General features: G+C 43.1%; 1 protein-coding gene across 2 annotated transcripts in view; it reads right to left on the reverse strand.

Moving 5' to 3' along the window:
- Window positions 1–21,087, reverse strand: part of PRR5 (proline rich 5) — a 98,415-nt gene that overhangs the window by 31,651 nt on the left and 45,677 nt on the right. For both annotated transcript variants that reach the window (XM_068401035.1, XM_068401034.1), the window contains 3 exons: window positions 14,079–14,159; window positions 7,409–7,457; window positions 6,649–6,706 (listed from right to left, as the gene is read on the reverse strand). In XM_068401035.1, coding sequence (XP_068257136.1) covers window positions 6,649–6,706; window positions 7,409–7,457; window positions 14,079–14,159 — 188 coding nt within the window. The remainder of the gene's footprint in view (window positions 1–6,648; window positions 6,707–7,408; window positions 7,458–14,078; window positions 14,160–21,087) is intronic.

Below are 21,087 nucleotides of genomic sequence, written 5' to 3' on the forward strand. Positions count from 1 at the left end.
CGTTCCTGCAGAGAAATCTCCCCCCCGGTGCTCCCCTCTGCCCTTTCAGCTGTAAGGCAGCAGAGCAAACTGTGCTCTGTGGATATCCTTCACAAAACATCCCCTCAGACTGATCCCTTAACTTCCCTGTATCTCCACTTACATAGAAAATCTCAGCCAAGACCGATGGAAAAAAAGAATGGTGTTGCAGCTCCACTTTTTACTGTAACTTTCAAAGGGTGCAGTCAAAACCTGATATGACATGAGTTCCCCAGGGTCCTCACAGCGAGGCCACCTCCCTCTCTATTCCCTCCCCATCTGCAGCCAACTGGATGCCTCCCCAGTGGACACTGGAGAAGCTCTGGCCGGGTCCTACAACCAAGTTGGACATGGAGCTCCTCACAGATCATTTTGTAAAACATAGAGGCAAATGCAGGAGCTGAGATCTGCGAGAGAGGAAGTCTGGTTCAATAGCTGAATGCTGGCTTCAAATCCCTGTTCCCCCAAACAGCCTGTGTGACCTTGGGCAAGCTCTTTAACATCCCTGTGCCCATAACGCAACTGTGAAATGAGGGCAATACCACTGCACCTCCACCAGCAAGTATTATGGAGATAAATACATCAATGCTCATGAGGCATTCAGACAAGACAACATGACTATCAGGGAGGAAATTCAATAGCAATCAATCAATATTACTACAGTTGTCAAAATCAGATACTATTCTTAATTCTGGCATTACAGCATTACTTAGGGCCTCAGCCAGGGAACACATTGCCCAGAATTGCACACACATCACAAAGAAACTCTGCATGAAAGCGTCTACACTCCAAGTTAGCCAAGTGCCAATCTTTATTATCTTTATTGAGCTCCCTGCATTTTTAAGCACATGACAAATAGCACCAGCTCTGGCCCATCTGCAACTCCTGAATTATTCCTGTGTTGATGACTTTAAGTGCTTTCAGTGACAAACGTGGATCACCATGCTACACTGCAGCTGCTGGCTTGTGAACCACATCAAGGTCTTCATTTCTGCACCACCAGGCAGGAGTTCTCTCTGTCCTACACACTCATTCACAAGGCTAAAAAGGGTGTTTCCGGCTTCAATTTAAAAAAAAATTGTCTTGCATTAGTTCTAGTGAAACACAGCAAGGAACCAGGTCCAAAATTTCCCAGCAGCTGTAGCAGTAATAATAATAATAAATATCATTGCATTATAATTTCAGTATACTAGTGTCTGAAACACTAAAAGTGTTTCAAAGATATCAATCCGATCATGAAGAAGAAGCCCAACCACTCTATGCCTTGAGGGCTGAATTTTAAATATGTTAGAGTTAAATATGTTAGTTGCCCACAAGTTGAGGTTAAGTGGAAACTAAGCCCTTACAAATTTGGCTCCAATGTGGGTGCTGAACATTGGTCCTTTTCAAATTTTGCTGCTAGAATTGCATGAAGTCAAATTACCCCATTGAGATAAACACGCCTTTACTGTCGCACACTCCTTTCATCTTGTGGGCAGCTTGTTTTGTGAAGTGATGGATTTCTGTACAGCAGCTCAGAAAGGCTGCAGAGATAACTGCCTCTCGCCAGGCAGGCCTTTTACTGCGGGCTGTGGAAGAATTCCTATGGTTTGTTGACGATGAGCATCTTTCACACAGAGGAACCTGACTTCAGTGTCCTTTCAAGAATATGTTTGTTTTACTGTCAGGCAAAGATCCCTACATTTACCATAAGCATTTGCCGGATTAGTAAGGAAGCTGGGTTATCTAAATGCTCATTTTAATGAAGCACAATATAGTCAATTTTGTATGACATCAGAATGTATATAGTATTCTTCACAGTGCTTCTAAAAGTTAATTGAAACTCCTGAGAGAAATATAAGAATAAAAAAAAAATCATTTCAAAACGAAAGCTAAAATTTTCAAAACCTCCTGCAGGACAAACACTGTCCAAAGTGTGCTCTGAAGTGATCTTTTTTCTCTTTTGAAAACATCAACACCAATTGGATAGGGAAACTCAAACCATAGCACGTGGGACAACCTGAGATTTGAGGGCAGGACCGCTGCTGCTGCAGACCCAGGAAAGGAGCCCTGCTCAGAATGGGAGCTCAAGATTTCCATGCTCTCAACTTTGTCTCGGGTGTTTCGGGAGCCATGGGGTCACTGACTACAGGATCACAGAATCACAGAATGTTAGGGATTGGAAGGGACCTCGAAAGATCATCTAGTCCAATCCCCCTGCCGGAGCAGGATTACCTAGACCATATCACGCAGGAACGCGACCAGGCGGGTTTTGAATGTCTCCAGAGAAGGAGACTCCACAACCTCTCTGGGCAGCCTGTTCCAGTGTTCGGTCACCCTCACTGTAAAGAAGTTTTTCCTCACATTTAAGTGGAACCTCCTGTGTTCCAGCTTGCACCCATTGCCCCTTGTCCTGTCAAGGGATGTCACTGAGAAGAGCCTGGCTCCATCCTCTTGACACTTGCCCTTTACATATTTATAAACATTAATGAGGTCACCCCTCAGTCTCCTCTTCTCTAAGCTAAAGAGACCCAGCTCCCTCAGCCTCTCCTCATAAGGGAGATGTTCCACTCCCTTAATCATCTTCGTGGCTCTGCGCTGGACTCTCTCTAGCAGTTCCCTGTCCTTCTTGAACTGAGGGGCCCAGAACTGGACACAATATTCCAGATGCGGCCTCACCAGGGCAGAGTAGAGGGGGAGGAGAACCTCTCTCGACCTGCTGACCACACCCCTTCTAATACACCCCAGGATGCCATTGGCCTTCTTGGCCACAAGGGCACACTGCTGGCTCATGGTCATCCTCTTGTCCACTAGGACCCCCAGGTCCCTTTCCCCTACGCTGGTCTCCAACAGGTCTGCCCCCAACTTGTACTGGTGTATGGGGTTGTTCTTGCCCAGATGCAGGACTCTACACTTGCCCTTGTTATATTTCATTAAATTTCTCCCCGCCCAACTCTCCAGCCTGTCCAGGTCTCTCTAAATGGCTGCGCAGCCTTCCGGCATCTCAGCCACTCCTCCCAGTTTTGTGTCATCAGCGAACTTGCTGACAGCGCACTCTAATCCCTCATCCAAGTCATTAATGAATATATTGAATAGAACTGGTCCCAGTACCGACCCTTGAGGGACTCCGCTAGACACAGACCTCCAACTGGACTCTGTCCCATTGACCACCACTCTCTGGCTTCTTTCCTTCAGCCAGTTCACAATCCACCTCACTACCCGATCATCCAGACCACACTTCCCCAGTTTAGCTGCGAGGATGCTGTGGGAGACCGTGTCAAACGCTTTACTGAAATCGAGATAGACCACATCCACAGCTTTACCATCATCTATTCACCGGGTTACATCCTCATAAAAGGCTATCAAGTTGGTTGAGCATGACTTCCCCTTGGTGAAGCCATGCTGAGTGCCCCTAATGATCCCCCTATCCTTGATGTGCCTAGAGACAGCACCAAGGACAAGTTGTTCCATCACCTTTCTGGGGATGGAGGTGAGGCTGACCGGTCTATAGTTACCCGGGTCCTCCTTCTTGCCCTTTTTGAAGACTGGAGTGACATTCGCTTTCCTCCAGTCCTCACGCACCTCTCCCGTTGCCCACAACTTTGCAAAGATGATGGAGAGTGGCCTAGCAATGACTTCCGCCAGCTCCCTCAGCACCCGCGGGTGCATCCCATCAGGGCCCATGGATTTATGGACGTCCAGGTTGCTTAATTGGTCCCTGACCCAGCCCTCATCAACCAAGACAGATTCCTCCTCTATCCTGACTTCTTCTGAGGCCGCAGGGGTCCGGAGCTCCTCAGGACAGCCTCCAACAGTATAGACAGAGGCAAAGAAGGCATTCAGTAACTCCGCCTTCTTTTTATCCTCTGTCTCCAGGGCCCCCACCTCATTCATCAGTGGGCCTACATTGCCTCTAGTGTTGGTTTTACCTGCAATGTATTTGAAGAAGCCCTTTCTGTTGTCCTTGACCTCTCTTGCAAGGTTTAATTCCAAGGAGGCCTTAGCTTTCCTAGTTGCCTCCCTACATCCTCTGACAACAGACTTATATTCCTCCCAAGTGGCCAGCCCCTCCTTCCACGATCTGTACACCCTCTTCTTCCACTTGAGTTGGCCCAGCAGTTCCCTGTTCAACCATGCAGGTCTCCTGGTACCCTTCCTTGACTTCCTACCTGTTGGGATGCTCTGATCTTGAGCTCGGAAGAAGCAGTCCTTGAATGCTAACCAACTATCTTGGGCCCCCTTACCTTCTAGTACCATGTCCCATGGCATTTCCCCTAGCAATTGCTTGAAAAGGCCAAAGTTGGCCCTCCTGAAGTTCAGGGTTGTGATTCTGCTAGCTATTCTGTTCCTGCCACATGAGATCCTGAACTCTACCATCTCATGGTCACTACAACCAAGGCTGCCCTCAACCTTCACCTCTTCAACCAGACCCTCCTTGTTAGTGAGGATAAGATCCAGCAGCACTCCTCGCCTAGTTGCCTCATCCACCATTTGCATCAGAAAGTTATCATCAATGCACTGGAGGAACCTCCTGGACTGGGGATGGCTGGCTGAGTAGGCCTCCCAGCAAATATCAGGGTAGTTGAAATCCCCCACGACAACCAGGCCCTGTAATTGAGAGACTGCTCTCAGCTGCCTGTAGAAGGCCTCATCACCCTCCTCATCCTGATCCGGTGGCCTGTAATAGACACCCACAACAGTATCACCCCTGCCAGCCTGCCCCTTAATTCGCACCCACAAACTCTCAACTCGCTCCTGATCCGCCTCTGGACAGAACTCAATACATTCTAGCTGCTCACTCACATAAAGAGCAACTCCACCACCTCTCCTTAGCGGCCTGTCTTTCCTGAACAGGACATAGCCATCCATGACCACATTCCAGTCATGCGAGGCATCCCACCAAATCTCTGTAACTGCCACTAGATCATAGCCCCCCAACCGAACACGGATTTCCAGCTCCTCCTGTTTATTCCCCATGCTGCGTGCATTGGTGTACAGGCATTTCAGGCTGCATTTCAGTCCATTCAGGATGGACTGTGGGGTGCTGCCTCTGCTGCCAGGAAACCCAAATTCCAGCCTTGGAAACTCACATCCATCAACAGCTCCCCAGGCAAGCTAACAGAAAGCTGTTTGTCAGAACGACCTCTGCCTCTGAATGAGATTCCTAAATTACAGCTACCCTCCTGCAACTTGCCAATTTTAGTGAGCTGATGTTTCCAAGGATGGACTTGGAAAAAACATGACCGATTTAATCCTCACGTTACCAGCATTTCTGACCATATTTTAAGGGACAACCAAAAAATGACACACCAAATTCAAAACCAAAATAAACTTAACAGCTTGCTGAAATTTTGTATTTGCTAAACATGCTCATACATTTGAAAGCCATTTAGTGGTCCCACATTTCAATTTTTCATCTCAGCTTTGATCTGAAACATCAGAGATAGTATTTCTGATTTTCAAGCTAGTAAAACCAGAAGAAAAAGGGGTTGGACTTCAGTAGGTCTCTGCATCTAATTTGCCAATCCAATACTTAAAAACCAACTTACTTTGTGATTTACAAAGCACTATGAAGGCCTCAAGATCCTTACAGCTCCCCTTGTGCTCTCCAAGCTGTTATTTTATATAACTGAGGAATTCTGTGTTCAGCTTAGAAGAGTTTAGGTACTTTTTTGGGGCATTTTTGTAATGTGAAATTTGTTCTCTTTTTGTGCTGGTCAGGGCTACTGTCTTTTCATCAGAAAAGCTGGGTCCCATAGCACCATCCTAATCTGATCAACTGTAATGTCAGTAATGAAAGGTCACATTTAGGATTTATAGATAGCTGAAACTAATGGAACCAGTTGTCTCCAGGCTACTGCTTAAACAGTATATTCAGACTAAGTGGTATTATGACTGCAGCTTTGGAAAAAGAAAGGTGCATTTCTTTAAAATTGCCTCAAGACTCCCCAGAGATCTTCAGACTGTTTACATAGGCAATAATTCTTGAAGATATTCTGAAACCATTTCACCCTCTGACGACATATACCTACGTCTAGGACAAAATGGCATATTTAACAGCACATCTAAATGCCACACAATAGCATAGGACACAAAACGAGGGTGACTGTAAAAGGACACGTTGGGTGGAGGTTATCCTTGATGTTTACTTCCATAAGGTGACACCTCCAGAAGGTGCAGACAGACAAATGGAACCTTGATTGTAAAAAAAGAGACAGTATCTGCCCTCGTTTATGTAAGCATGAATCCAGAGTAACTCTTAAAACAACCTACAGCAGTATTTTGGACTTTGGACTTATTTACAGCTTCAAATAACTGGGATCTTAGTGCTTTGTTTTTTGTTTGTTAAGATATCTCACTCTATTTTTCCACTTTTCCTTAACATTGAGCAGGCTATCATTGAAGAAGGAGGTGTCCATGATGGAGGTAATCTTTCCTTTACTCCCTCGCTGCTGGTCTAGGAAATCACCTCTCCTTGGTGAAAGCCAATGGGAACACCAAGGCAGGACACAACAACACACTGCAGGAATGCATTGATACAAGCTAATCCATAGTCCCGAGAAGATAGTGGAAAGCATCACACTGCCTCCAGAATGCATTTGCTAAAACTCCTGTGACAGACATAGATAGCCATGCTAAAATCCAAGTTACCTTCATAAAACCGGATCTTGTCCCTTAGGATCACCATGCCTTTTGTGAGCAGCTGATTCTGTAAATAAAATATAGACTACCTTTACTCAATTCTGTACTTCCCTACAGCCACCATAATTCACATTTTGTTCATTCTTAACTTCTGACAATAAAGAAGCTCTTTTATTTTAATGATCAATCATCATCAAAGGCCTCCTCCTGTGTCCATCTCACGTAAATCACTTGGGACACTTGTCAAATGATGATACAATCACCTACTGCTTTCAGGATACAGCACATATTTTGTGCAATGCAAAGTGCTTCTCAAACTTCAAATGGCTGACCAACAAAGAGTGTACTCTGTCTTACAGAAGCAGAAAGAATACTGCTTCAATAGACAGTGTATACTTAATGCTAAATGTCTTTCCTATTAACTATACTACAATGACCTTAACTGGTTTACTCAGGAACTTAAATTTTAAATTAAAAGAGAATGTCTGAAGTCTACCGAAAGACAGCAATGTCATACAGAAACACAGTGACTGCACAAATCTATTCCACGGCTTGGGCTTTCACTATATATATATATATATATATATATATATATATATATATAAAAATCCACATCTCATTAGTCCGTAAATGACAGAACACAGAGATGTCAGTGGACATCTCTGAATGGTTTCAAGGGGCTCCAGATCAGCATTTAGAGTGGGTGAAATTATTTTGCTCAGTAGCATATAATGAAATCTGATTTAAATGGAAGAAAACACATGCCTACCTGTAGATATTCAGTGAAAAAGGATCCCAGTTCTGTTTTCAATAACTGCCTGTATTAAAAAGAATAAGAAAAGGATCTGTGTAATCAGCAAATCCTATTAGCTGTGCACTGCATAGAAAAGAGGAAGTCACTAATAGCAAAATATTTTCATATGAGCACAGAGCCTGCCAATAACACCTAACTACAAATAGAGCAAACAGGGTCAACAATACCAAGACTCCCAACCAGCATTTCTGTGTGTTGAAAAATATCTGCTGTGCTTTTAGATGGCTCAGTTGCACGAATACATGTGAAAGGAAATCGAGATTTGACGGAAAGAGGATGTTTTCCATCCTACATCTAACCCTTTTAAAAATGCTTGAGTTGTTCTCCTGCTGTGCCAGGGCTTCACTGGTGTCTGGTGTTGCAGACGTGGGAGAACTCCTGGAGCTCTTTGCCCATCCGTGGGTCTCAGCCAAAAAACAAGCACTTGACTTGGCTGAAGTGTTTAGAGCCAAATCATCCCTGTCCTGTGTAAGGCTGAAAAAAAGAACTGTGACAAAATGTTTAGAGAGAAACTTGAAGCAGGATGATATTCTGTGGGTTTTGTTGCATGTGTGAAACTTGGCCAGTTTTCATTGAAAGGGTCATGATCTTCCACTCAGGAGACCCATGACAGCTGAAGTTTCATATGGTTTCAGTAAAAAAAGAGGTAGGAATTTAACAGTTTATCTCTGCCTTTCATGATTCCTCTACACTAAAACCTACAAAGCAATCTCAGAGAGCAAACCAAACTCACATGCAAAAAAAATCCCACAAACAACCCTCAAATTCAGAAACTGAATTCAACCTGATCCCAACAAGCCCAACGTTCGTATCCAGGTAAAACTCACTACATTGCTAAAAAGCTGTATGTCATTTAAGTCTCACATGCTGGATGCTAGATATACTTCTCTGCACTCAGGTCGCTATTTATATGCATAAATGAGAGCTCGGACCTTATAAAAATGTAGCCCCAGCTGGGCTTTTTGAACATTTGCAAATCTGGCCTGGAGCTCTTCTGAAAACCTGTCCCTGTGTGACCACCTCAGGTCCCATGAAGAAATAAGGTCAAATTCGTCTTAAAATCTAAACACCCAATTCAATTAGGGTAGTTATGTAAATTATACATTCAGTAGCATGTTATAATCTATCCCTTTGGGTTGTCTTTTAACTAACAAATAACTAATTAATCAAATTATTGAACTAGTAAGCAAATACACATCTGATTTAGATAGTCCAGCATATCCCTATGCTCCATCAAAAAGTCTGCAGGAATTGGATCTGATGCTTTTAACACCACATTCTTCAGCACAGCCTCTGGAGATCTTCTGAAAGTTCAAGGAAAGGAGGAGCAGGTCAATCTTTAGGAGGCCATAATACAATACCTTATTTATTTATCCTTAAGCACATGTCCACACTGACCTCATAGCACCCTGCAGAAACACTCTAGGTATTAATGAAATAGAAAAGAAACAAAAGGAAGGAGGTTTTCAGATGCTCCTAAGCATCAAAATCCTTTTCTGCTAGAAACCTGACTAATTCAGACAAACTATCTATGGACAAAAATTTCTAAAGCCAGCTCATGCTTTAGCCATAGGTCTCTCACTGCCATGAATGGCCACGGTATGGCTAGACCTCTTGGCATGCTGTTGCAACATATGGGAGAGGACAACCCTTGCAGTGCCCTGAGACTCCATCCACAATGGTACCCACTGACAAGCCCTTGGCAGGGGTTAAATCCCACCTCCCCCAGAGACTGTTAAAGTCTTAAAGGGTTAAGAGTACGTCCATAAGTACAAGGATGCTACAGCCAAAACGTGCCATGCTCACTCAAAGTGGGAATTTACTGTCCAAGTGGTGTGATTTTTCTCTGGATCATAAGCGATGGCCCTAAAGGTTTTTCTTACTTTGAACATGGACAGATAAACCATTTTTATATTAAAATAACAAGAAAGTTACAGTTTTGAACTCTCCTATGATAGAGACAATTTATTCCCAGATATTTCTCTGTGCCACTGTTTCAAAAAAATACTGATACTTTATGCTGACAGGTTTTGCTTAATTTTCTACCCTCGCCTCAAGCTAGCAGCAGTCTGAAGTCCAGTCCTGGATTCCTCATAGTCTTGAACAGGTGATTTGCAAATACCTTCTCTTTTCATATTTTAGGTTCTACTGATAAATCCTGGCATTTAGGGCAGGAAATATAAAATAATGTCCTACTTATCCAATAACTAGCACTCTGATAAAACAAAATCCCACCACATTTCCATTTTTTCAGCTGCGAATGAACTAAACAACCAGCCTGTAGTTAATTATATGCACTGGACTGCATCACACCAAGCAGCACTATGGCTACATTAGCATCTCTGTTTACAGGGTGGAAGAAGAACTGACAGCACAATTAATGCATCTTGTTCTTTGAATCCCTAATAATACAGATACTTCACGCTGCTTAATTAATTTTTCATGAAATAGTGAGGCCCTCAGGCCACATCAGCACACAGGTGTTTGATGTTCTCTGTACCCATATTCATTTAAGAGAGATCCACAACAAAACTGGATCCAAGACATTGCTGCAATTTTTTTTCATCCTTGCTTAATTTCCTGTAGCAAAAATCAGTTAGGTTGTCACTTGTCAGATCCTGGGTAATTCAGATTACTGAATAACATTATCTAGATATGTGGACATCATGGTGGAATCCAGGTAAAAAACTGATTAAACCTAAAAGAGATCCCTGATCAGATAGCAGACCCCATTTCAAGCGCATCTGATTTTGAAGCCAGTCATTTTGCACTTGTATGAAGCTTGGGTATCATTGGTATCAGGTCTTCATTGCCTGTTTAATGACTTCATAAATTAAGATGATAATATAAATTCACATAAAATATGCTAAAATAGCTCCCAGCGTTTTTGTGTCTTCCTGCTGCCACTTTTTTGGTTCATTTTGAAATTAACTCTTGCAACATATTCAGAATGGAAAGTCTAACACTGTATAATATCTGTTAAATAAAGTTAAATGAAGCAAATGGAAACAAGTGACTCTATTGGATTTGAACTCTTGCTACAAAAGAGGAAATGCCACTAAAATGTGCTTTGTTTGCATCGAAACAATATCCTGAAACTCAGAAAAGGGGGAGCTATAAATATGTATTAGCTTCAATACAGGACATCCTGCTTCCACTGTGTTTCCCTTTCCTTCTTTTTCTTCCTTGATTCACAAGTGGTGTAAATAAACACTTGGAAATGACATAGGGTGCATGAAGTGAAAAAGGAAAAAACACTATATGATTACTAATATCACACATATACATCAAGAGAAATACTAAAGAGTAAGCATATGCATATAGATTTTTATTACCTGACTTTTGAATCAATCCCCTATTAAATCACCCAGTAAGCGCTCAGAAGAAGTAATGTATAGGACAGACACTGGTGATACTCGCAGTTACTGGAGTATTTCCTCACCACCTTACTGTACTTCATTTGCTTTAGCAGAGTTATTCAGGAGTTAAAGCAATATGAAAGAGACTGAAGTCACACATTGATTTTATTAGCAGTAGGGCTTCTGAGCGCTAGATAACTCCATATTTCAGGCCACTTTCTAATGCCAGAGGAATGCAAGAACGGTGTCAAAAGGCATTGGTGTAAATGAGTGGCAGCTTTTATGAGCCAAACCTAGAAGAAAAGTAAATAGTACCGTACCGATTTGTACCCACTGATGTTTCCTTAAATAATCAGTGCATACATAATCAGGGTTCAAAGCCTCGAGATGTGTGTTCAGAAGAGGAAGTTATACATATTTGTTTCCATGTATGTACATACAGTACTTGAATATACGTGACATTCCCGAGTCAAAACGATGGTGTGCAAATATTGCGGGCATAAGGTAACTGTTCAAATATTTACACTTGGTCTGTGAGTCAACTTGGATATCCAAGGTTTAATTATGAAAAGTATCCCAGAATCTGCTCTAATTAAACTGGTAAAACAAAATAACTTCTTTTACTGTCCTGTAACTGTTGAAAAAAGTTACGGATACCATCCATTCCACACTAAAATTCTGCTCAGTGGAAATAATGGCTATTTGTTTCTTCTTATTTATGTACTTATGGGGAAAATGCATCTAAAACAATCGTAAGGCAAATATACACTTGTTCCATTTCTGAGGTCATGTTTATGAGTCAGACATTTTTGCATTCAATAACAACATTAACCCAAAGAAAGTTATTTTGAATTAAATAACAATAGTAGCAAGCCAGATATTTTTGGCATGTGTCAAATCAGTAATCTCTTAGTTAAGTTTTGAGGTGAATTTAAGTGAGGCAAAAGGGCTTTGGTTGCAAATAAGAGGCCCTAAAACATTGACTGTGGTCGGCAGTAAAATGAAGCACACAGCAGGAGTGCAGTAGCTTCTGGAAAGAGGACGTGGCTGGATGTGTGAACAGGCATGTTTAAAAAATACCACTACCACGCTCTCCTCCAGAGACAGATCTTTCGGCTGTTGTGTCCTCTCTGCCCACTTGCAGTTTTCTCATCTTAGCTTTTTTCTACAAATGAAGGAAGCAGGACAGACACATAAGAAGCTTCACAAAAACAGAGAATTGTCACCAATAGGATGGACTCCTTTTGGCAATAAATTAGGATGTTCAGGCCAAGTTGGAGGCAAGAGGGAACAACCTCAAAGCAGCAGCAGACAAGAACCAGTCTCGAAACACATGCTGCATCTCACCAAACGCTCGCCAATCCCATGAGAGTTACGTTGCTGATGCCTCATTTACGACAGCAGCTTTCTAGCTCGGTCTGGATTTCACAATATTTTGTCCATCAGCTCAGGTATGAGTCACCAAGCGTTGCTCTCCCTGAAGCAGAGCAAAACTGAGCTATCAGCTGAGATAACAACAAAACAGCGTTATCCTTACGCTAACAAAAAGAAATGGGCCTATCATGTGGCAGCAAAGCCCATCATAAAATGGAAAAAAACCCAGTCTATTTGTAGTCAGCTTGCCTGTTGGGCTGCCTGGGACGTTGCAATAAATTAAACACAACTGTATTAGCAAGCAACGTCATGGTGCAGGGTTTATACCCAGGTAAATGAAAGTAAAATCTGGGCACAAATTCACCAAATAACATCCATCCATCTACCTATCTATCTATCTATCTTGTTTGTTGGTTCTTATAAGATTATATTTGTCTCTGTCACATCAGCAGATGATTTTTCCTCTTCTGTCCCTCACCAGCAGATGAGCATCCTGAGGCAAATGAATTGGGCCAGGAAATCTCAGCCCAGAACTACCATTTTTTGTCATTCAGATAAAGCTGAAGAATCCTAACTGCACTTACAGTAATAATGATCAACCATTATTCCAATAACTAACTCAAAATGATTGATGGATCATGCTAACTGACAACCATCCTAGAAAAGCTATTCTTTGTATGTCATTTTCTCCCCAGAGAAGTAAGAAATAACTGGAGAATAAGTTTCTTTTAATTTCAAAAAGAGAGAGAGGGGGGAAAAGAGAGATCACAGGCCAAATGTCATTCACCTGGGCTTCTCTGAAGATATTCCCACAATTAAAGGAACCAGACTGGGCTAGCTATCCCAGACTGGGAATCAGACAGGGACAGATAATCCCAGAATATCTGGATATTCTGTGGATTTTGTCAGACTCCAGTGCCCAGATAGAATGGGAATAAGCAGTAAGGGAAAGAAAATTACGGAGGCTCTTATCTGAACACAGCCAGGGAATGTAATATGCTGTCTGTCTTTTGTAAGCACAGCTTCTTTTCCACCTTTTATTCTTCATAGTGTTGGGACAAATTTATAAAAGGAAATCTGCTACCTTGCCCTTGTCAGTGAAAGAGAGTTTAGTAAGTAATAAGTGCTAGAAAAAGTATTAAAAAGTGCTGTAAATCCAGATATCAGCTTATCTCTTGGTAAACTTTTCTTTGCAACTGTAACTTAAATTACTCAAATGGGAGGATTTTCACCTTCTCTTTTTTTTTTTTCAAGAAAGAAAGTTCCCATTACACATCTCACTGGTCTATACTTAGTCTGTTGTGAACAGTATCATCACAGTATGAGAAAGAAACAGGAACCTTAAACTGCATTACTCAGGTCATTGTGCTGACAAGGCAGCTTTATAACATCTACAGCATATTCAGCCTGTGCGGAAGGAGGCAGCTAGATGTAAGCGACCACCAGGCAGGACATCTTTGCTGGCCGTGTCACACTGAGTGCTTGGAGGCTTTACATCCTCCACAGATGCAAGGGAAGCACCTCCAAGCTAGGCCTGGCACCTAAGGAAAGGGCATCAGCACTGCAGTGGTATAAGGCTGCATTACTAGAGAGGTCCAGGTTTTCCCTTCCTTAGTTTCAATCCAGTACGTCAAGACAGACTGAAATAATCCATCCTCCTCACAGCTAAATACCTCCTCTGCAGAAGGAGGAACCCAGCTCTTGCTATGCAGCGAGGTGTGGACACACATCAGCAACAGCTATTCACTGAGGCCAAACTGACTGTACTGGCTGAAACTACCACTGGGAAAAAAACCCCATAATACTGCTGCAGAAGCTTTGAAGTGAGAGTGCTAGCAAACAGTACTGTGCCCGCTGGCTAATAACGCCTTGCACAGAGTCGCGCCTCTTACCTGACTCCTTCATTGAGGTTGTAAAGTTCGTGGTCCGGGAGACCCTTACGCTGGAACACCGCTATTACTCCATTGTGTATACTGAAAGAGGACATCAGGAGTCATTAGCATCCAATCACATTTTAGAAGGGTATCACTTCCACAGTAAGTCTAACACCTCTGCCTAGACACTGCAGAACCTTTTTAAAAGTCATAGATGACTTCTAGTATCTCATCCCAGATGCCTTAAAGGGAATTATTGCCTAGAAAATAGACGACATCTTTGAAAATCAGTTCTTTTTGATTTGTTCCAACTCGGAAACTTCAACAGTTGCACATCTGAATCAGTCATTTCAGAAAACTTAGACTTACATATTTTAGGTACTTTAAGTATATGAAGTATAACTTTTAATATATTCATATATTAAGTGTATTTGAAGTATTTTAAAGTATATTTTTGTCTCTATGGCTCACCACAGAGACAATTAACAGCTTCACTATGAGATCAGTAATGATATACCCGGCAGCGTTGGCATATATTTGTCTGAGCTATGGTTACTTCATATCTTTATCAACAAATCAACATTTATACAGGCTGGACACTATTCCTGAAGTTTAACCCACAAATATAGCATCCCTTTACTAGAATTTAATCTCAAGAATGGTTAGTTCTTTAAAAAAAAAAATAAAAGAAATACTGGACAAATATGAATTTTAAGTCAATTTAACCAATCTCTCATTCATTTTCAAAAATTAAACAACAGAAAAGGGGCAATTGGTTACAAAGACTGTTTCCTATTACCACTTACTCATTTCTCAAAGATTTATGCTCTTGCTTCAGCTAAAGGAAAACCAAGGCCGCACTGAAAGAACAACAGGTTTCTAAGGCAGACAGCAAGAGAGGCAGAGATGTGCTTGGCATACGCCAACCACCTGTCCTACAAAAATGCTCCCTTTTCATTTTCAGTGCCATTTGTAACTGTTCTGCAGGCAGATGTTGCTTAGAGGTGGTGACTTTCTGCTGCAATCAGACGCAACCAAAGACAGGACTGAGACCACAAAATTCTCTAGCTCAACAGAAAGTCACACACCCGACGCTGTCCGTCCCTGGGGCGTGTGGCCACCAGCCCCATAAATTCTACTACACTGAATGGCAAAAACCTGTCAGGTACTGCAGGTACCTGGCAATCCACGTGCATAGCAGGGATGCTTACCAGTCTCATGAACTTAACGAGACTGTACCTCAAAGGGTTACTGAAATGAGTATGTGCTTCAAGATGAAGCCCTGAAATGCTCCTGAAATACACCTGACGCTATTAGTGTGATGATGCATCAGCCGAAATCACTGAGCTTAGGTCTGAGGACAAAGGTAAAGAAATGCCAGTGAAAGGTGAGACCAAACCTGTTCCAGCACTAGTAGAAGGGAGTAGAAGTCTCCTTCCCCAGCCCAGTGCCACCTTTTATAGCCTCACAGCTTTGACTCCAAAAGGAAAGACATCTCACGTGGTCCCTCTGTCTGTCAGCTCACCCCCACTCCTCCACTCTTGGAACCACTTGACAACTTCTACCACATTTAACTATGAAGTGGAAGTCCTCAAAACATTAAGGTCTTTTAGGTTTCAGCTGGGGTAGAAGGAGCATCTTTTAGTGACGAAGAACATACTGCAGGGTGAGCTCAGCCTTTATTCGACATGCACACAGATGCTTTAGCTTCCCGACGCTAACACACAGGAAAGCAGCCTTTATCCTCTCCACTGCTCGTACTACTGCCAATCGGTTTCTAATATGACTGCTTTTACTGAAACAACCATTCCCACCACTGGCAGTGACTGCAAGTTGCTTCATTTTTGTCTGCCTCTTTTACCCCACATGTAAAATAAAGATGATGACACTGACCACTAAAGGGTGTTTTAAGATATATTTATGAAAATCCTAACAAAAGCAATGAGTGTGATTATCAATAGCAGTATTACACGCCATCATTGTCACTGTTTTTAGTTCTTCCCTCACAATCCTACTGTCTGCAAAGGGAAAATACAGATTTTGGTGTGTGGCTCTTCCTATTCATTGTTGCACCTGAGAAGGGGAGATGACATTGTAAGGCTTATTTTAAAAAAAGCACAGGGCAGAAGTCTTCCTGCGCTGCATCATCTCCCTGGGTGGCTCCCATTGTGCATGCAGCCTCACAGCCTGTACTCAGCAGGAGCGATGAACAGCAACAACCAGCCACAGGGATGCTCAGGAGGTGTATTTGGGGGCCACTGACTTGCATCTCACCCCTAAAACATCTGATGAAAAGATCTTATGAAGATCAGAAGATACACCATGCACATCCCTCCTGAGGATCTGGTTTTACCACTGACTCTGCAACATCATTTTTCAGAGCTTTCCAGCTGTCCTCCCCCTGCTCACACTGCACTGGATTCTGGTGCAATGGAGCACGAACTAGCTTCAGGGCTCTGGAAAGCAAAACCAGGACCAGATTTGTCCACCCCAGGTACCAGGATTTGCAGTTGCCCTGTCTTGTGAAGAAGAGGTAAAGGTGATATCTGTTCATAAGGTCTCCAGAGGGAGGAAGCCTGATTCCCACTGGCGGATGAGCTTGGTCAGCTCAGGGCCAAATCCAGCCACATGCAGCTGCTCCCACTGAAAGGGGATGTCATTGCAGGCACTATGCCAGTGGCAGCGGAGTGTGCCTGGGAACCTCAGGCGCCCACCTTAAACCTTCCCAGGTCCACGGTAAGACAACCCCTTTCAATGCTTGCTGGGAGCAGAGGACCAGGCTGGAAGGTAAAACTGCTGCCATTCACTGAGAGATTCGAAATGTGGGCACACAACAACGCTCAACAGCAAAGAGATGCACTGTAAGACAAGCTCAGCCACGTTCATATGTGGAAAAAGGAAATTAAAAGTGGCAGGTGAAGGACATGACCCGCTGGGGAGAAACGCACAGCACATCAAAATAGGAACCACTGTCCTCTTCTCTCTTTTGCTCCTTTGGTGACATTTCCAAGGCATTAAACACCCCCCTCCACCCATGTTTGTCCCTCTTTCTCCCCTACACCCATGTGCACAGACATACACTCATGATCTAGCCCAGCTTATTTTGGCTGGCTCAGACACACTCAATTTACGGTTATTTGAAAATTGGCAGCTAAATGTCTCTGCTATACAGTGAAGCGACTTGGGTATTTTAATATTATGAGTAATATGTGAAGTACGATTAATGTAGTGAATAAAACAAGCAGTCTTTACACGCTCTTCTGATTCGGAAATGAACTTTGCAATGTTCCCTGCCAGCCTTCTGCAGAGAAGAATGACTAAATATCTCTCCTAGAAGCCAGCGTGCTCTCTCTCTTCTCTGGCATTCCTTTCTAAACGAGGGGGAGGTTTTCTCTTTCCGGCTTAACAGGTCCATTATTATTCATCAAAGAACTAAGAAAGAGCAAGCTTTTTTAACAAGAGCTTAGGGGGACAGGTTGTGAGCACGGAAGTTATTGCTCGTGTAGTAGAACTGCACCTACATAAAACATCCCAGTAGTGATCTTTTAATCTGTCTGGGATCTCCCTTGTAAGTGAGGAACAACTGCCTTGTCTGAAAAACAGGTCTTGGACCTGCTACGCTGACCAGCAGCCTTTCCTTCCCACCACAGACAGCAGCGCTTGTCTGCACGGTGCAGGCATGCAGTCCCAGGAGGGCCATGGAGATCTGGCCCTCCACACTTGCTCAAGAGTCATCAAAGAGGAGTTGGAATAACTGGGATGCTATCAGTGGCCTAAATTACCTTAAGCTAATGAAAAATCCAAACCCAACCCTTGCTTAAATCAAAGTAATGATATGGTTTCTATAATGAATGATTGTTTAAAAGGGTTTAGTCAGAATGGTACAATCTTTTGGTGCAAAGAAAATCTGAACTGCTGCTTACACACAGAAGTCCTGCAAGATGCTTGAGGTGGGTGAATCACCTTTACTTGTGCCTGTGACCAGCTGCCACTGAGGCTTAAGTCAATAATGTATGTAATTAAACTTACATTTTAATAGTTAACCTGAATTGGAAATGCCTTGTAAACTACCTTCTGTAACTCTTTTAGAACATGAAAGTTAATAATGGGCATGCTCATGCACTGATATTACTCTGAACACCTTCCCTGTAGTTGCTGTGTGTGTAGATGTGCACTCAAGGTGCACGAGAACAAAACAGTGCAGAGGAGAGAAAAAAAAGAGCCCAAAAGAGACTGAAAAAAAAGGTCAGTACGGATTAAGCTTCCAGTCTCCAATCAAAACCAGACCTCACGCTGTATGGCCCAGGTTATAAATGCTTCTGGTTTGCTCCATTGTACCAACAGTCACATTTTCCACAGAAGCGCAAATGTAACCTCCTACTCCTGCAGCGCTGCACTGTCTCCTGCTTAAGGAAATGAGCAATTTCTAACACTTCCCCACCAGTATCTTCTGCTGGAACAAGGGAGACCTGGAAGCTCTGTGCACCTGAGCAGTGCACCTTTGAAACAAGCTACAGCCACCCTCACACTGCGAGAAAAGGCAAATCTCTTGAGTTACGGGATTAGGGCATTTCTTGAAAGCACAACACAAATTCACTAGCCCGCCCTCACCTGGTATGAATTGGCATAAATTGCTGCGGCAGTATAATTTCTCCTGAATCCAAGCACTAAGATACATTGTGCAGGCACCTTTCCATAAAAACATATGCTGTAGGTCACTCTTGGTCTGAAGACTATGGCTAGAAGACATTTTGGGAGACCAGCAGCGGGACAGAAAGAAGCCTGGGAGGAGGCTTCTCACGGGTCAGTGGGTGGGCAGGGAAGAGAGAAGCATGGCCAGAGCAGGCTGGCTGTAGGAGGTGAAATCAGGATTGGAAAACTGCAGAGACCAGGTTTTTGGAGGGGGTTTGCCTTTAGAATTAAGACAAAATGTCAGATGGCTCAAGCAATGTATTGTACTTCTCTATTGCACAGTTGCCATGGATTGCAGTTGGTTGCCAAAAGAAAACTACCTACAACCAAGAAGGCACTCACAGCAACAAAAATCAACCCAGCAGCCTAAGAAACTTTACATCTTTGAAGAGACTACTCATTCTAGATTTGCCTGATCCTCCAGAGAAGGCAGCGCTCAAGGACTTGCTATTCGGCTACCTGAAACATGGGGAATGGCAGCTCTAGCACACACAGCGCAGACCTTCCCCACTGTTTGCTTTATCACAAAGGGATCTGGAAGGTGTAAATCCCCAGAGCACAAAGTTGGATGCTCGCTGACGGCACTCCCAACCAGCCTAAAAGTGCAAGTGCCAAGATGGGGAGGGTGGGGTTTATTATTCTGATTTTTGCATAATAGAAACCACTGCCTAAGTAGCTCGATACCACCAAAACATACATTTCCCTTGAGTCACAGTTGTCCACCTAGACACCACTGCCTTTGGTGGGTGGGAGGTTGGCTCCTCACAAGCACTGAAGTACCACCCCTGTTCTTTCATTGACATTTTTAAGAAGCCAAGAAGGAAAAACTTGTCATTAAAACACTATTTTCTGCCAGGTCAGAAACAGGTTGTCTGCAGAGTTGGGGAACAACCGCACAATTGGGCTCGCGAGTCTCTGCATCCTGACCTGTTTGCTTTGACCGTGGCCGTGGCCCTCTCAGCTTGGCGTTTCCTGGCAAAGCAGGTGGAGCGGCCCACATTGTCATTCGTGCACAACATGCAGGTAATTTTGGTTCTCTAAAACAGTCACTACCTTAGCATGCAAACAGCATGGGTGAAAATACCAGGTTTTATTTAGTCTTTGCAAATTCTCCCCTTTCCAGAGCTCCAAGTGAAGTCCACGTGCAAAAACAATGCTGTGTGAATAATCACACCCTGCGAGTACCAGGTAGTTAAAGGCAACATTTTCATTTTCAAAAGGGACTAAGTGATTTAGGGCTCATTTCCTCTGGACGGTTATGGGAATAGCTAATTAACAATAATTAACCTGATATACTTGCATCAAAGCCTCCTTGAAGACACCCTTGCTCCAGAATAAAACCTCATTTTTCTGAATTAGCTTAATCCAATCTGTAAGAGCCCATTTTCAGCACAGCTTCAGCCCAGCTGCAACTCCATAGGCTTTCCATGAGGCCCTGACCCTTTCAAAATAAGCTTGCTGCTGCTAGTTCACTTACGTTTCTGAAATTTCTACCCAAGGTAAAGCAATCTGCAAAGAGGGATGGGCTGCAATTATGCACTGGATCATACAAGTGAAAATAAACTGGTTTGCAAAACTCCATCTTCAAAGAGTTTTAAAGGCGTTAGTTCACGAACTTCAGCAACTATAAACACTGCTCTTACATATTAAGAAGTTGAAATAGACAGGTGAAGGGATTTCCCTGAAGTGTTGCCAAGAGTTAATAGCTCTAAAGAGTGTAGGACGAAGGAGATTTTGGCTTCCAATTATACCTGCATTCAAGCAAGTATAAATATGTCTGGAGGGCTACAGGGAGCAGCAATTCTCCTCCACCACCACCACTTTCTATTACTGTAGTCAAGGCTGGCACATGCTCCATGGTGCAGTAGTGGCTTGGCCAGCTGGGAAGTCCCCTTCACACACCCCTGTCCCTCCTCCCCACCCTGTAGCTTGGCTCTGTCTGCCCCCCATGCACACACACGGCCAAATGCTCCACAGAGGGCTCCAAATAAAGGGTCAGGAAAAAGAAGGTGATCCTCAGACAGGCAGAAATATTTCAAAATATTTCTAAATAAATGCTAAATATTGGAAGAAATAAAATTTCCAAGTAGAAGTAGTAGATAAATATGATGGTCTGGAATGTTTTCTCCACTAGAAAAGCCTCCCTGTGATCTGAAAAAACATTCCTTTTTAATTAGAAGATGACATATGGTTCCCATGACTATAAAAATTACTTTACAGCAAATTATTGTGCTTATTACAACCCTGTAAAAATTAGCCCCAACCATAAAACTCCTTCTGATTCCATACGTCTCCTTGGATTTACTGCTGATTTCACTAATGTCAGAGGCATCTT

Source organism: Nyctibius grandis, chromosome 5 (assembly GCF_013368605.1).
Source record: "Nyctibius grandis isolate bNycGra1 chromosome 5, bNycGra1.pri, whole genome shotgun sequence".
NCBI lineage: Eukaryota > Metazoa > Chordata > Aves > Nyctibiiformes > Nyctibiidae > Nyctibius > Nyctibius grandis.